This window comes from Cynara cardunculus (assembly GCF_001531365.2).
Source record: "Cynara cardunculus var. scolymus isolate 2C chromosome LG 5, CcrdV1, whole genome shotgun sequence".
Classification (NCBI taxonomy): Eukaryota; Viridiplantae; Streptophyta; class Magnoliopsida; order Asterales; family Asteraceae; genus Cynara; species Cynara cardunculus.
Window position 1 is genome coordinate 27,032,933 of NC_037532.1, and position 15,167 is coordinate 27,048,099.

At 37.5% G+C, this 15,167-nt stretch overlaps 1 protein-coding gene across 3 annotated transcripts in view; it reads right to left on the reverse strand.

Moving 5' to 3' along the window:
* The window catches only part of LOC112512141 (nijmegen breakage syndrome 1 protein), a 16,112-nt gene extending 1,000 nt beyond the window's left edge, over nucleotides 1–15,112 (reverse strand). The window contains exons 1-12 of one of the 3 annotated variants that reach the window (XM_025117991.1): nucleotides 14,966–15,112; nucleotides 8,645–8,698; nucleotides 7,315–7,579; nucleotides 7,085–7,170; nucleotides 4,404–4,534; nucleotides 4,144–4,190; nucleotides 3,941–4,049; nucleotides 2,711–2,797; nucleotides 1,732–1,903; nucleotides 911–1,359; nucleotides 384–445; nucleotides 185–287 (exon numbers count right to left, since the gene is read on the reverse strand). In XM_025117991.1, the coding sequence (XP_024973759.1) occupies nucleotides 185–287; nucleotides 384–445; nucleotides 911–1,359; nucleotides 1,732–1,903; nucleotides 2,711–2,797; nucleotides 3,941–4,049; nucleotides 4,144–4,190; nucleotides 4,404–4,534; nucleotides 7,085–7,170; nucleotides 7,315–7,579; nucleotides 8,645–8,698; nucleotides 14,966–15,002 (1,602 nt within the window). In that variant the 5' untranslated portion in view covers nucleotides 15,003–15,112. Of the gene's footprint in view, nucleotides 1–184; nucleotides 288–383; nucleotides 446–910; nucleotides 1,360–1,731; nucleotides 1,904–2,710; nucleotides 2,798–3,940; nucleotides 4,050–4,143; nucleotides 4,191–4,403; nucleotides 4,535–7,084; nucleotides 7,171–7,314; nucleotides 7,580–8,644; nucleotides 8,699–14,738 lie in introns of all 3 variants that reach the window. The other 2 variants (XM_025117990.1, XM_025117992.1) reach the window with 2 other exon arrangements.
* Between the last annotated feature and the right edge of the window lie 55 nt (nucleotides 15,113–15,167).

Genomic DNA, 15,167 nt, shown 5'->3' on the forward strand with positions numbered 1-15,167 from the left:
ACAAATGCAACTATCATCATATATGCAGCAACAAATGAAAACCAAACAGACCCTGTATCCCACGCAGAGGTAAGGTTTGAGGATAGGATGTATGCAGACCTTCCCAACAAGTTCTTTTCATACAATCAGGCACGCTTTGGCTTTCACCATACTATATCGTAATTGTTTAAGCTAAGAAATATACCTTGGCATTGTTAAATAGATCTTCTGCAACAGCCTCTCTCTGCTTACGTTTCTTTTCTTCCTTTAGAGACTCGGCTACTCCCTCATTCTCATATTCAGAGCCTCTGCCACAAATTTGAACGTCAATATGAAAATCGTCCCATTAATTTTAACGTAATTTAAAAAAATGAAAGCGAGATGGAAGATAACATGACACATACTTGTATGGATGCTTAGAAAAAGGAACAAGATTGTAGAAACTGTTTCCTGATTCAGTCTCCATCTACAATTGTAAAAACCAAGGTCAAATGATTGAAAAATATGCCCATTACATAACATAATAATGGAGAACTTCACAATTTCATTTTAAGATGTCCAAAGAAAATTTATACGATTTAGTTTTGGAAAGTTTCCAAGTTCCAATAACTAATTTGCCCATTGTCATCTTTACGGAAAATGATGGTATTGATTTGCATTCCCTTCATCACCAAACCAAAAAGCCCAGAATCCCATTTGGAGGTGGGATCCAGGGGTGGGATGCATGCGAACTTGTCATCTATCCCAAAGAATAGAGATGTTGTTCCCGTGAAGGACTCAGCTAATTAAAACCAGAATCAGTCAATGCAATATATCCACTAGATAAAGGTCACAGCAAACAAGATATTGAGTAACAGGTTAATTCCAATCCCGCGATTTTTCAAGAGCATCCCATTCATGCATGAATAAAACTGTAGTAAAGTCAACTGACCTTTTTGAAGCGTTTAAAGTTCACAACTTGATTTTTCGTTGGAGAAGGCAAAGAAGGTAGCAGGTTGGTATCTCGGATGATCAAATCTTGACTGAAAATTACATCTGAATTCCCAATTTCAGCATCATCAGTCTTACGGTCTCGAGTGGAGATTCCATCATCTCTGTCATGCAAGCATGTAACTTGATCATCGTTTGCCTTTGCATTGATGTTATCTGTGGTTGTATTTATCTGATCATCGGGTTTTGTTGAATTTATTGAATGAACAATCGTCTCCACTTCATTGTCATATTGGATGGATTCTCTATTAACAGATGTCTCCCCTTTTTCATCTTCAACAGATTCTATTTTGCGGATTGCAGCAGATGTATGAACTGATGTGATTTCTACTTCTGGGTCGGAATCAGCTACCACTGTCTCGTCTGTGGAGCATGAAGATGTGACAAGAACTGCAATCGGAAATTAAATACATGTTAAATAGATAAACCAATTAATTTTCCCTTGATATATTAGTAACATATGCGACAGAATTGAAAACGTTTTCCTTGAGGGTGCATTTGGTACGCAGACGGGACTGAACTGGATGGATGAGTGAGGTAGACGTGTGAAGCAATTATGCAACTAATTGACATGGGTAGTTTAGTAATTTACTACTCTTTTTTCATCTACTTGACTTTTGTTCCACTTACTTTGGTGGGACAGAAAAAAAGCATTTTTATCCATCCAGTCTAATGTTACACCAAACATGGGACAAGAAGTTTTTGTTTTGTCCCGTCTTGTGTACCAAATGTACCCTCAAGTACATTAATAAGAAACGTTACCAGGTGGTGATACAAGAACAGAAGGATCCAGGCGCCCGGATAAAGTAGCACAAATCAAGTTTATTTCACTCACTTTAGGTAGAGAAGTAAGATTATGTGAGCACTCGGAATCATTTCCTTCTCCAACAGAGATTACGTGCACAACATGATTATTTTCATCGTCCTCCAAACCCTGAAAGATTTTTTCCCATGAAACGCCATAATTATAAGCAACTAAAACACGAGTAGATCAGCATTTTGCAGCTTAAAGGAACACAAATTGAGTCAATCATGTAAGGATCACTGATCACGTAACTGTTTTTTATACAAATTGCTTAACACGCATCTTCCCTACTCCAACCACATACCAATTATTCTCCAAACATTTTCCTTTATTTATTTTAGCCATCTTCACCTTAGGATTATAGTTGATCTATACAATGAAATCTCATCTTGTTTTTGGGGAAGGAGTAACATTTGCAATCTTTTTTTTTTTTGTAACCGTGGTTGTCCGGGCTAGCTTGCGAGCACCTCGACTAATCCCATGGGGCCCTGAAGATAACAGTCAGGAAAATCCCCAGTAGCCCTAGGGAGACTCTAACCAGCGAGCTATGGAGAGGAGCCCGCCAAGGCCTGGCCTTTATTTGCCAGTTGAGCTGGCATGCCATATCAAGAATAGCGTTCTGTCTTTACACAAAATTAACAGTACCTCAAACAACGCACTCAGTGAAATCATGCTTGTAAATTAATATAATGAGCTTAAAAAACGAACCCTCTCTCGCTCCAAGTAATTGCAACATTATATAGCATTGATTGGTCTACAAGATTCCTCAATCTTTTTGTCATTTTTAGTGGTGTTTTAGGCATTTAGTTAATATAGTCAATATGAACAAAGGGAGTAAAATACACTGAAAGATTTTTTATAGTTACTAAGAAACATCCTTTTATCTCTTATTTCATTTTAATTATAGCTGCCAAATAAAAAAGAAGAGATCACAACCTGACTATGGGGAACGAATTCTTCAACAGGAACGACTTTTGCACCAAAGGCTTCCAGTAAGAGCTGCAACTTTTCCTTTACTTTATACTGTAAAACAGAATACATATGTAATTGAAAGGAGAAATGGAATGCATCAAACTAAAAACACGGTGCATACTTTGAAAAATAAGAGATATATAACAATATGTAGAATAGCCTATTCAGACGATTCAAAGCAGAAACTCTACTGTTATTTTAAATAAATAAAGGGCACACATAAAATTACAATGTCAGCCAAGACAGGAGATGTTATTACAATTGCATAAATCAAAGACCATATCACAGACAAATGCAAACAATTACTTGCAAACCTCAACGGAAAACCATAGAGAATTCTGAAAACCCATAGTCCTTCTTGGTCTATGCTTGCAAAAATTAGTCAACCGCATATATCTGGTTGTCCACATAACTGACAGAAGCTGGTTTTGAAGTGCATATCTATCATATAAGCATTATTGTTGAAGTGAAGAATGTGATCTTTGAGTCTATGTGAGGCATTTTGTGGTTTATCACAATGTCTATGCTTTTGTTTAAATCAATTGAATTCTTTCCACAGCCAATATGACATATCATGAATTTTTCCTTCCTTTTTTATCTGCACATATTACAAAGTTTATAAGGAAACAAGTCCATAAATAGATTTCAACACACTTATGCTAATTGTTCAGGAATTTATCTAATGATGTTTCCAAATCTGTTGAAAAAGACCATATACCCACCTTCAGAAAATAGATGAATGTTAAGTAACATATAATGATTTTCATTATCACATTGCTGTAAGAGAGGAACAACCCAAAAGCTAATACTAACATTCAGGTTAAGTCCATAATGAAGTCAGTTATATACTCGGATGTGCAGTTGACTGATTATGCTATTGCATCAATGAGTTGAAGTCTAGCAACCACAACCGGCCCCACACGGTCCAAAAGCACCAATGTGTGAGGGCATTTTTGGCTCAGTCAGCGGGTGGGGGAGCGATCGAACCCGGGACCTGCCTTGTATTTGGGCAAAGTCTAGTATTACTGTCAGTAATCAGCACTGACCTCAAGATTGATAATTTGTCACAGCACAAACAGACGACCTTAAAACTTAAAAATTCACAGATAGCAATGAATCAGCATGATAACATAGAAGATGATGATCAAAACATGTTCTCAGCTTACAGAAAGAGAATATGCTCTAAAAGCTTACCATGTCTGACGACTCCAGCAGAAAAGTGTATCCACTTAAACAATTTTCTCGAGATTCAGGGTCAGCAACTTTTACAGAGACCCCTTGCAATGTCAAGGTAGGAGCATAGCTGTAGGGGGAGGGAAATAGAAATATCTTTATGATCAAAACAGAAGGAATCATATAACTGTTCAATTATGAAACAGATACAAGCCAATACTTACGAACTGCAGCTAGGAATTTCAGTGCCAATACGTTTCTCTGCAAGTAACTGAATACGATTGAAAAGATTGAAATACAAGTTGAGGTTATCTCAAATAAATGTCGAATCAGATATAAAGCAGCCAGGTATAACACCTGATATCAGAAAAATATCCTAGATTGCTGTCAAGTAAGCATTTTGACAGGTCCAGTAAGGTCTACAAAAAATGCAGAAGACCATGCAATATAACTGCATTCAAATAATTCATGGGAGAAAAGTTACCTCTATCCATTTAAAACTGACAAAATGTCTTTTAGACACTACAGCATCAACTACATCAGCATTCATTGATGCATTATCACCAAGAAGAGCATGTGTGCACTTTGGGCTCCACTTATTACTCATAGAAGCACCTACAAATCATGTTGTAATATCGTTCATAAAAAAATGTTAGGTGCATTTAGGAGTCATATTTAAGAGTCTGACAGCAGTAGTTAAAATCTATGAATTACTGTATGAGAAAAAAAATTATGAGAGTGAACAGAGGGTTCATCTGCGTTATCCAGTGCGTTCGGCGTCCAGACAGGATAGTACAGGACAAGACAGGACAAAACAGTTGTTCAGCGCTTGGTAAGACAGAACTGGAAAGAACAAAACAAGTAAAATGACCAATTTACTCCTAATGATTGTTTATATATTTTGATTAATTTATGTAATTTATTAAATTATAATAAAGATAATTATTTTTATAACAAAATATATCATTAGAAAGTTTCATCAAAACAATTAAAATGACACCAAAATAAAAAATTTATGTAGTTCCCAATTTTTATATTATCCCTTTTCAACATTATTTTTTATTCTTACTACATAATAAATTACATAAATTAATAAAAATATGGAAGCCATATAAAAATAATATTTTGAGGACAGTAAAATGAAAGTTTAAAAAGCATAAAATACAATAAAGAAAATTCAAAGAATGAATAAAATGTAAAAAAAGGAGACCTATTTGATGTTTTAGAAGAGAATTAAGTTTTATTTTGAGGTTATATCGGTAAAATATAAGTCTGTTCCACCTTGTTCCACACCATTCCTGTCTGTTCCACATAAAAGTCCTGCCAAACATGAAACAAAGATCCTTGTTCAGTTCTGTCATGTCCAGTGTACCAAACACACCCTAAAGGCTTAAGGAGAATCTATGTCACACATCAATGATAATTTTGTATCCTGGTCTGTCTCTAAATTGTTATGTTCATTGTTTCGTACTCGCTGTTCTACAAAATAACCCAAAATCCTTACAGATACTTGGTTCAATTTTGTTTTGGTGGTTAGGGGTTAGCACATATTTTTTCTAAATAGCGCAAATTGCATTAAAAGGTAATGTACTTTGTTTTAATTTCTATTTTAGAAAACGTACTTTCAAATGATACATTTAAGGGTCCATTACAAACTTTACAAATAGAAAAGGGACTTGCTTACTTGCAAACATGATAAGAGCTGATGTGGCGACTGTAAATGATGACGTGGCAGTGATTTTGATTTTCTTTAATACAATTTTTTTTTTACTATTTCCTCATCATCTTCGTAATTTGCTTTGATATTTTAGTTACTACTAAGATAACCTTTTTTTATTTCTTCATCTTCTTAACCATGGCCGACCGATGACAGCCATATCTCAAGCCAACCTCCTAGATAAATACCCATAAACACAAACAAACACACACAATTCCCCCTTCTCCGATCAAACCCCCAAAGCACACACACAAGCAAACACTCATAAACACAACAAACCCCCCTCAAAACCTGCAACTGCAACCCACAGCGTTGAAATCCGAATCAGAACCGAATTCCATAACCCAAAAGGGTAGTGGAATGTGGAGATCATCAATAGAGGAGTGAAGGGGGAGGGGAAGAGAAAGGCGAAGGTCATTGGCGGTAGTGGCCGTCGATGTAGGTCACCAGTCGATTCTTGTTCTCGAGTCCGTATCAAATCAAGTTTCTGGCTTGGTAGCTAAGGAAACGTCGAGGATTAAAAGTGAGAATGGTAGGAATTGATTTCCTTATATGTCTGAGACCATGGTAGTGGGAATCAATAGCAGTGAGAGAATCACCGAAAGGTTTTCTAGGTCACCGGTGAAGACCCCTGTGCATGTTTGTGTATAATATATATATATATATATATATATATATATATAACAGAAAACAAAAATGCCATGTCAATATTATTTTTAATATTTTTGACACATCATCAATATTATGACCGGTTACCTCTTATCCAGGTAACCAGGTCCCTTTTTTATTTGTAAAGTTTGTTACGGACCCTTAAATGTATCATTTGAAAGTACGTTCCTTACAAAAGAAATTAAAACAAAGTATGTTACCTTTTGATGCAATTTACCCTTCTTATACCACACAAGTTTTGTAGTTATCGTAAGAAATTACCGTATATCAGCAACGGTAAGAACTGAAATTCTGTGGGTTTCTGAGTTCATAAGAATCATCTACCATAACAAAATGGTATCCCTTTTATGGGTTGTTTCAATGTGCCATTTTAATTCCTAGGATGGACAAGTGGAGCACTAATGTTCCATGTCTTAGGAAATGAATATAAAACAACTGACAATAAATAACAAGAAAAACGGTCATCTGAATATAACATGAGATAAAAAAGAAAAATCACAAAATACTGCAGATAGCCAAACAGCTTGTGCTTTACCCAGGCGATTGGCTAGTTCAAGGATAACATGAATGCTGATTAGAGATGGTGGTGGAAGACCGAGAATAATACAGCGAATATGAGCTTAACATGAACAAGATTTTGATGGAAGGGCAGAAACATAAAAAAACAATTAAACAACAATATTTGGAAAATACAAAATGATAGAAAAAAAATGTTGTATATAGGTGGATGAAACACTTGAGCAATTTCAAACTTCAGTGAGATGATGAAAACTACTAACCAATGGATGATAGCTTCTCTTGAAGTTCTTTTGATCGGGCAGGTTCCAACCCACAAGGAAAAAACACAAGGGGAACATAACTAAACCTGCAGGTATCACACACAACAAATTAGTTTATATGGTTTTATTTCCAACATGTAATTGTAATTACCTTAGCAATTTCTATCAAGATACCCATGAAAAAACCCAAGGAAAATGACTTCTTTTTTGTAAAAATATACTTGGTATACCTGTAAGTAGCAGTACCAGTTCCAAATGAAACAAGGTCAGCATCATCCAATGTTGTCTCCTTCCTTGGAAGTTCGTTAACCTTTTCTTTTGACCCATGGGGCTTCTTAATGAACGTTCCATACTTTGAGCAATCCTTTATCCTAATTTTGGATGATTTAACGGCTAGTTTCTCGTTCATATTGTCCATTGAAACCATTGTATCAATAACTATTTCTGCATGGACCCGCGAAACTCCTTTATCCTTATTAACGATTATATCGCATCCTATAGAACAAAGGATGGAAGGTTAGCAACCTAGTGACTCATCAAGCAAGTAATGTAAGTAATCATATATAGGCAATCTATACATGCTGCTAAACTCGTATGTATGTGGCTCTTCACTTTGAAACCCAATTGATGTTGGCATTGACATCTACATTTACAGATTAAATAACTACACAATAATAAATAGTTTTAAATGGAGGTGAAAGAAAATGACTTGTCAAGAGCAAAATAGACCTGAGTTCCTCATACCCCTTTTTGCCCGGGTAATAAGTGAAAGACTAGCCATTTGTAAATATGTTGTAAACAACAGAGTCTTGTATGCAAGACACAATATAACAACATAATATCTAATGCATTTGGACCATCTTTAGAAGCGTTTGACTCCAAAGAACCATGGGTAGAGCATCCCATTCATTGATTACAGTGGACTGCAAAAATGGGCTAGCCAACTAGACATGCATCCCCTATAATGGAAGACAAATATGCAGGTAAGCAAACAAAATCTAAGAATAAGCTAAAGTATTCATCAGGCTCTTATACTTCAATATGAAGAGCTTTAGTCTCTGGAAAGCATGCCATTCAGTCACGGTTTTTCCAAATACATATCATAGTGCAAAGTATACTCTTTCTTATCAAAGCCCTTCCCCTTGTTCAGCCTTACCAGGCTGTTTTCAGTTCACCATCGAAAGCGAATTCGATCCACTCCTTAAGTAATGTAGGTGATTTTTGCTTAAAAAGAAAAAAAATATGAAGCAATGTTGTGTCAAACAAATTATGATCAAGAAAAACCACTATGCCTAACTTTCTAGATCCAACTCTACTTATTACCTACCCTCAAAAATGAGACTATCACACACAAACAAGGGGATTGGACGGTGGAAAGTAGGGGGAGAGACTATCCAAGAGCAGCAGAAATGAGACTAATTTCTAATATATTGCAGGCAATGCAACAGCAACAGCAGACCGATCATTCTCTATCCTGAATTAGCCAGAATTGAACGTCTATGATATAGAAATCACAAAGAGACAGCTAGATGAAAGCAAATGAAACAACGATAGGATTACCTTTTCGTCCCACTTTATATGACCCTTTGCTAAAGAGGTAATAATTTTCTTCCCCTGCAAATGAATGTAAGTTCAGTAGAAACCATGCACATATAGGACAAACCACTATGAAACTGGAGCTGAAGTTGTTATAATATGTTTTCATGGATATGAACATTCTCATTTATCAAGTGTTAATGGAAATAAGAGATGATTCACTCAAAGATTAATGGTGCACCACAAGCAGCTCTTGTTAAAGTGATTACTACCTCCTCTCAATCACGTACAAAATCCTCTACTATTGCACCTTCATTATAGCAAGAGATTGAGAGAATAATGTAGATTGTATTTTACATTGATAAAGCTTCAATTATAGGCAGATTATGTGGATTATGATCAATTTATTTATTGTAAAGATATAGCAAGAATGTTATATAAGCTTGTAAGTTGTACTATCTCAAATCGATAGAAATCCATTTCTACATGGTATCAGAATAGGTTCATCCTTCCTCTAGGTTTTTTTTCCGTCGTCTCTTTCACTCTCATATCCATGGCCACTCCCACCCAAAACACAGCCCAATTTACAAAACCCAGTGAAACCAATTACCTCACCTGGCTTCGACAAATCAAACCCTATCTTCATGGACAGAAGCTTTTGGGACATGTCGACGGCACTATTGAAGAACCCTCACCCACAATCACTATACCAGCCACCAACAAGGACCCTGCTAAAACTATTCCCAACCCCGCTCATACCCAATGGTTCACCGTTGATCAGCAGATTGTGAGTCTCCTCACGACCTCTCTCACCGAAAGTGTCTCTCAACTCACGATTGGCTTTGACACCTCTAAAGCTATTTGGAACTGTTTATCTCATCATTTCTCACAAAATTCCACAGCTAGTGCATCTAGTCTGAAGCTTTAATTACTTGAACTCCAGAAAGACTCTAAATCAGTTGATGATTATCTCCATCATGCTAAGTCCATTGCCGACTCTCTTACATCCATTAACAAGTGAGTTTCTGATGATGATTCGGTTCTTGCGACTTTACACGGCTTTGGGCCGGATTACCTTATGCTACGAACGACCTTAACTCGAGGGTTCTCTCTTTCCAACTTCTTCGATCTCCGTGCTCGGATCTTGGCATTTGACGCTCAACRCCAAGATTTRTYTTSAAGCCTACCAACAGCTAYTRCTCTCTACCACAATGCMCATTYCCCTTCCYCTTCCAACYGYCGTGACCAACRCAATKGCARCMGTCWTKACYAGCGTAGCAAACAAAACTTCAGGTCCAACCGCCATCAACAAAATCAATGGCGTTTCTCACCCCAAAGTGGTCTGTTTAACCCACAAAACCAGTAGATGCGGTCTTCCAATATGTCTCAACCCTACCCATTTTCTCCATGGGCAAGTCGAGCTCTAGGTCTTTTAGGACCTGCTCCTACTTGGTGCACAAATTGCAATTCTGGACAACATGGCCTAGCTCAGTGCCCTCACCGCTACTCCGCACCAAACCCAGTTCCTCCATTTGTTGGGGCTCATGTTGTGGCTGGTCCAAATTGGTATCCAGACACCGGTGCTACCCACCACATGACGGCCATGCCTCTACAAAATGCACAACCTCACAATGTCTTCATGGGGAATGGTGATTCCATGCCAATTTCTCACACCAATAACCTACCTCTTCCCTTGGGCTCCTCCTTTTTTAATCTTTATGATGTCTTTCGTGTTCTGTCCATTCGTAAGAATCCCTTGTTAGTTGCTTGCTTCACGAAGGATAATCTTGTTTTCTTTCTTTTTGCTCCCAGTTACTATCAAATATATTGTTTACGTACTAGTCGTTTGTTGTTCCAGGGCCCACATAAAGACGGATTATATCCATTTTCACTTCCGAGACACGGTTGATCATGCTCTTGCGTCCATTCATTCGTCTATCTGGCACAACCGTCTTCGTCATCCATATTCTTGCTCGTCTTGGATCTAGTCTTGGGTCCAAAGTTTCTTCCAATTACTTTTGTAATAACTGTGCTCTTAGCAAGTCACGTTCACTACCTTTTCCATCTAATAATACTTTTGCTACGTCTTTATTTGATATTATTCATAAATGTATGGATGTCTCCTAGCCTTTCTACTACTGGCTTCCAATATTATGTGTTGTTTACTGATGAACACTCTCGCTATACTTGGCTTTATCCAATGCGACAGAAAAATAAGGTTCTCACTCATTTTAAAACACTTGTTGCCATGATTGATAATTTTTTTCATCAACGCATCAAATGCCTTTAAAGTGCTAATGGCACAGAATTTTGAATAATGATTTCTCCAACTATTGTGCTTCTTTGGGCATTTTACAACATTTCTCATGCCCTTAAATCCCACAACAAAATGGGTTGGTCGAGAGAAAACATCGCCATATTGCAACCATGGCTCGTACATTGCTTCTTACATCTAGGGCACCTCATAATTTATGGGTTGAGGTATCCTAGCCTCTGTCTACATCATCAACCTCCTACCCACTGCTACTCTCAAGTCTCAACTGGACTACTCCTCACTCACTTCTCTATGGTCACTCTCCTTCCTATTCATCTCTTCATTTTTTGCGGTTGCCTATATTTTCCTCACTTTGGTAATCCACTTTCCCGTAAATTATCTCCTCAAAGCATTGAGTGTGTCTTCAATATGCTGTTAAAATCGCGATATATCGGCGGATATCAGTCTCTTGGAAAAATATCGGTGGTGAAATATCGGTTCCAATAATATCGCCGATATTTACCGATATTTTGATGGAAAAATCGTTCCGATATACCGCTTTTCTATAAGGCAAATGTTTGGGCTTTTTTTTATTACATGTTGGGCTTAGTTTTTTGGGCGTCTTTATTTGGTCAACCAGTCAACACATATATTAGGTCTCACGCTTCTTCTCTTCTCGGTTCTTCACAGTTTACGCTTCTTCTCTTCTTAATTCTTTCACAGTTCACGCTTATTTCTCTTCTCGGTCTTCTTCATCTTCACGGTCTGGCTTCTTTATTTGGTCAACCAGTCAACGTATTAGATGATGTTGACTCGGATGCCGAACCTATTGCTTGCGATTAGCTCGTTTTTGAACATTTTTCCTATTTTGTTTTGTGAGACTTGTTTATGTGATGTTTTAATTTTGAAACTATAATTCTAAACTCTAATTAATGCATATGATATGTTTATGGATGCATACATATAATATATATATATATATATATAATTCTAAGAAATATTATATTAAACGCTATTTTGGACCGATATATCACCGATATAACCGAAATATCGAATATCGGTCATGACCGATATTTTGTATTATGACCCCAGTAACAACATAGAGCTACCATGTCTTGATCCTAAATTTGGCCGATATAACCGAAATATCGAATATCACTTGTTGCATTATCCCTGATTTCAGAACCTCGAACCACCACAGATCCAAGTCCTGAACAGATCCCATCTGCTGTATCTGGATTTCAGAAACTCAAACCACCACAGATCCAAGTTCTAAACAGATCCCACCTGCTCCAGACGCATCCACAGAGGCGCCATCTCAAAACCCAACACCACTAATGGTACATTCTATGCGCACACGTCTCCATGACGGGATCATTCAACCTTGCATTCGAAGTGATGGAACTGTAAAGTATCCTCTCCCTAAGGCTCTCATTTCTATCATTGATACCATGGAACCTTCGTGTTATCCACAGGCATCTAAGGAAGCTTGTTGAAGAACTGCAATGACCAAAGAAATCAATGCATTGTTGAAGAATGGCACCTGGTCCTTGGTACCACCATCTCCTTCACATCACCTAGTTGGCAACAAGTGGGTGTTTCGCATAAAGAGAAAACCCGATGATTCTGTAGAGCGCTATAAGGCGCAATTGGTTGCCAAAGTCTTTCACCAACAACATGGAATTGACTACGGTGAGACCTACAACCTAGTTATCAAACCTGCAACCATTCAAATAGTTCTATCTATTTTAGGGTCTCGTCCATGGCCACTTTGGTAACTTGACATTAAGAGTGCGTTTCTCCATGGATCCCTTTAAGAAGATGTCTACATGGTTCAACCCTCGGGTTTTGTTGATCCTACAAAACCTTCCTATGTCTAGAAGTTGCATAAAGCATTGTATGGCTTAAAGCAAGCACCCCGTGCGTATGAGCACTTTTCTTCTCTGTGGGCTTCCAAATCAGTAAGGCAGATCCCTCTTTATTTATATATCACCATCCTGGCCATATTATCTACTTCTTACTATACGTTGATGATATTGTTGTCACCGATACTAATGACAAGCTTCTCCAGAACTTCATTGATTTTGACATCAAGGATCTAGGGCCACTGAACTATTTTTTGGATCTTCAAAGTCACCTCCATTCCAGAAGGCATCCATATTAATCAGTTGAAGTATGCACGAGACATTATGGAGAAACATGACTTATTGCATAGTCAGCCAGTAGGCACACCATTGTCTACTAAGGCAAATTTTTTGTCCTTTGAAGGAACTCTTCTTGACAATCCGACAGTGTTTCATGAAGTGGTTAGGTCTCTGCAGTATTTAACAATAACTCGGCCCGACATTGCATTTGTTGTTAACTCGGTATCCAAATACATGTGCCAACCTCGTTCAACGCACTTAATTGTTGCCAAGCAGATACTTCATTATGTAAAAGGGACTATTGATTATGGCCTTAAGTTCTTAGCTCAACAACCACCCGTTCATGTATCTGCCTATTCAGATGCTGATTGGGCTGGTTGCCCCGAATCTAGGCGCTCAACCTCAGGTTATCTCATTTACATTGGCGACAACCTTGTGTCTTGGTGCTCCAAAAAACAACCCACCGTTGCACGCTCAAGTGTCGAATCTGAATATTGAGCACTGGCTCATGCTAGCGCAGAAACACTTGGTTAGGCTTCTTGTTAGCTGAACTTGGTGCTCATATTGAATTTCCAATACTGCTTTACTGTGACAATTTGAGTGCCACCTACATGGCATCTAATCCGGTATTCCCCGCCCGTACCAAACATATTGAACTTGATTATCATTTTGTGCGTGAGAAAGTGGCACTAGGCAGTCACCGGGTTCGTTTCAACCCATCCATAGACCAACCAACGGATCTTCTTACTAAGCCTCTACACCATCAGCGTCACAATTTTCTTCGTCACAAACTAGTGCATCCTATGCTGCCCAGTTTGAAGGGGGTGTTAAAGTGATTTCTTCCTCTCAATCATGTACAGAATCCTCTAATATTGCACCTTCACTATAACAAGAGACTAAGAGAAAATGCAAATTGTGTTTTACATTAATAGAGCATCAATTATAGGCAGGTTCTATGGATTATGATTCACTTATTTAGATATAGCAAGAATGTTATATAAGCTTGTAAGTTGTACTATCTCAAATCAATTGAAATCCATTTCTACAACTCTTAAATCATAAATCCCATACCCTCGTATGTAGATGGCAAGTGCAAAAGGTATGAGACAACCTTGAAGTTGAACATTGTCCACAACCACAAGAAAATAAAGATTATAGAATATTCATGTGTTTTCTCATCCATAAATATTATTAAAAAATTTAAGTTTAAAAGCGCTTACGGGGTCACTTACCTTACCAGGCCATCAAAATGGCATGGTAAGATTGTTGGTAAGTGTCTCTTGCCTGGTAAGGCTAACTGAGTAAGAGTCACCACCTTCACTTACCGGGTAAAATTCGCAGTCCTTGCCATGCCCCCGGTAAGGTAAGTAACCGGGTTAGCGCTTACTCAGGTAGCATTTGGTAAACAGTCCTTTAGTTTTTACTTTTTGTTCCTTAGTTTGGAAATATTAAGAGTTTCATCTTTCATCTTTGATATAGTTTTTACTTTTTGTTCCTTAATTTGGAAACAATTAAGAGTTTCATCATTCATCCTTGATCTTTCCCATGGTTCATTCACCTACTTACTGTCATCTGATGATATGGTTTGTCCTAAAACTTACAACTATGTTTTTGTTCTTGCTGTCTGGTTCGCCCTACTACTCAAATCAATGCTGCTTGTAATTCCATGTACCATTCATCCAAACAAATTTAAGAGCTTTATATTCTGTAATGAAGTTACCTTCAATGGCTCTCGTTTCTACAGCTAATTCAAGTGTAACCGAGTCATATGCCATAAACAAACGACATATTTAGGTATTTAGTTTCTGCAACATATATCATCAAGAAAAAACAAGATTTGTGCAGTAACAAAATCGCCTAGTAAAACAAATAAGCACCCACCGTCTACGAAATGCGACAAAATTCCAGAAAGTTCTTAAAGAAAAAAATGTAAAAGAAAAGTTTAACCTGAAAGGGGATCGGCGGGAAAGAGGCCCCAAACCATGTATACCGTAGTTCGCCGGAGATTATTTGCAGGTTTCAGAGAATACTGTGCACACTCGTATTTCAAAGATATACATCGGAATACAACTCCATCAAAATATAGAGAAAAATGCAAAATCTCTCCCTTTTGGTGGTTCAACACCTTGATTTACAACTTTTGGATTTG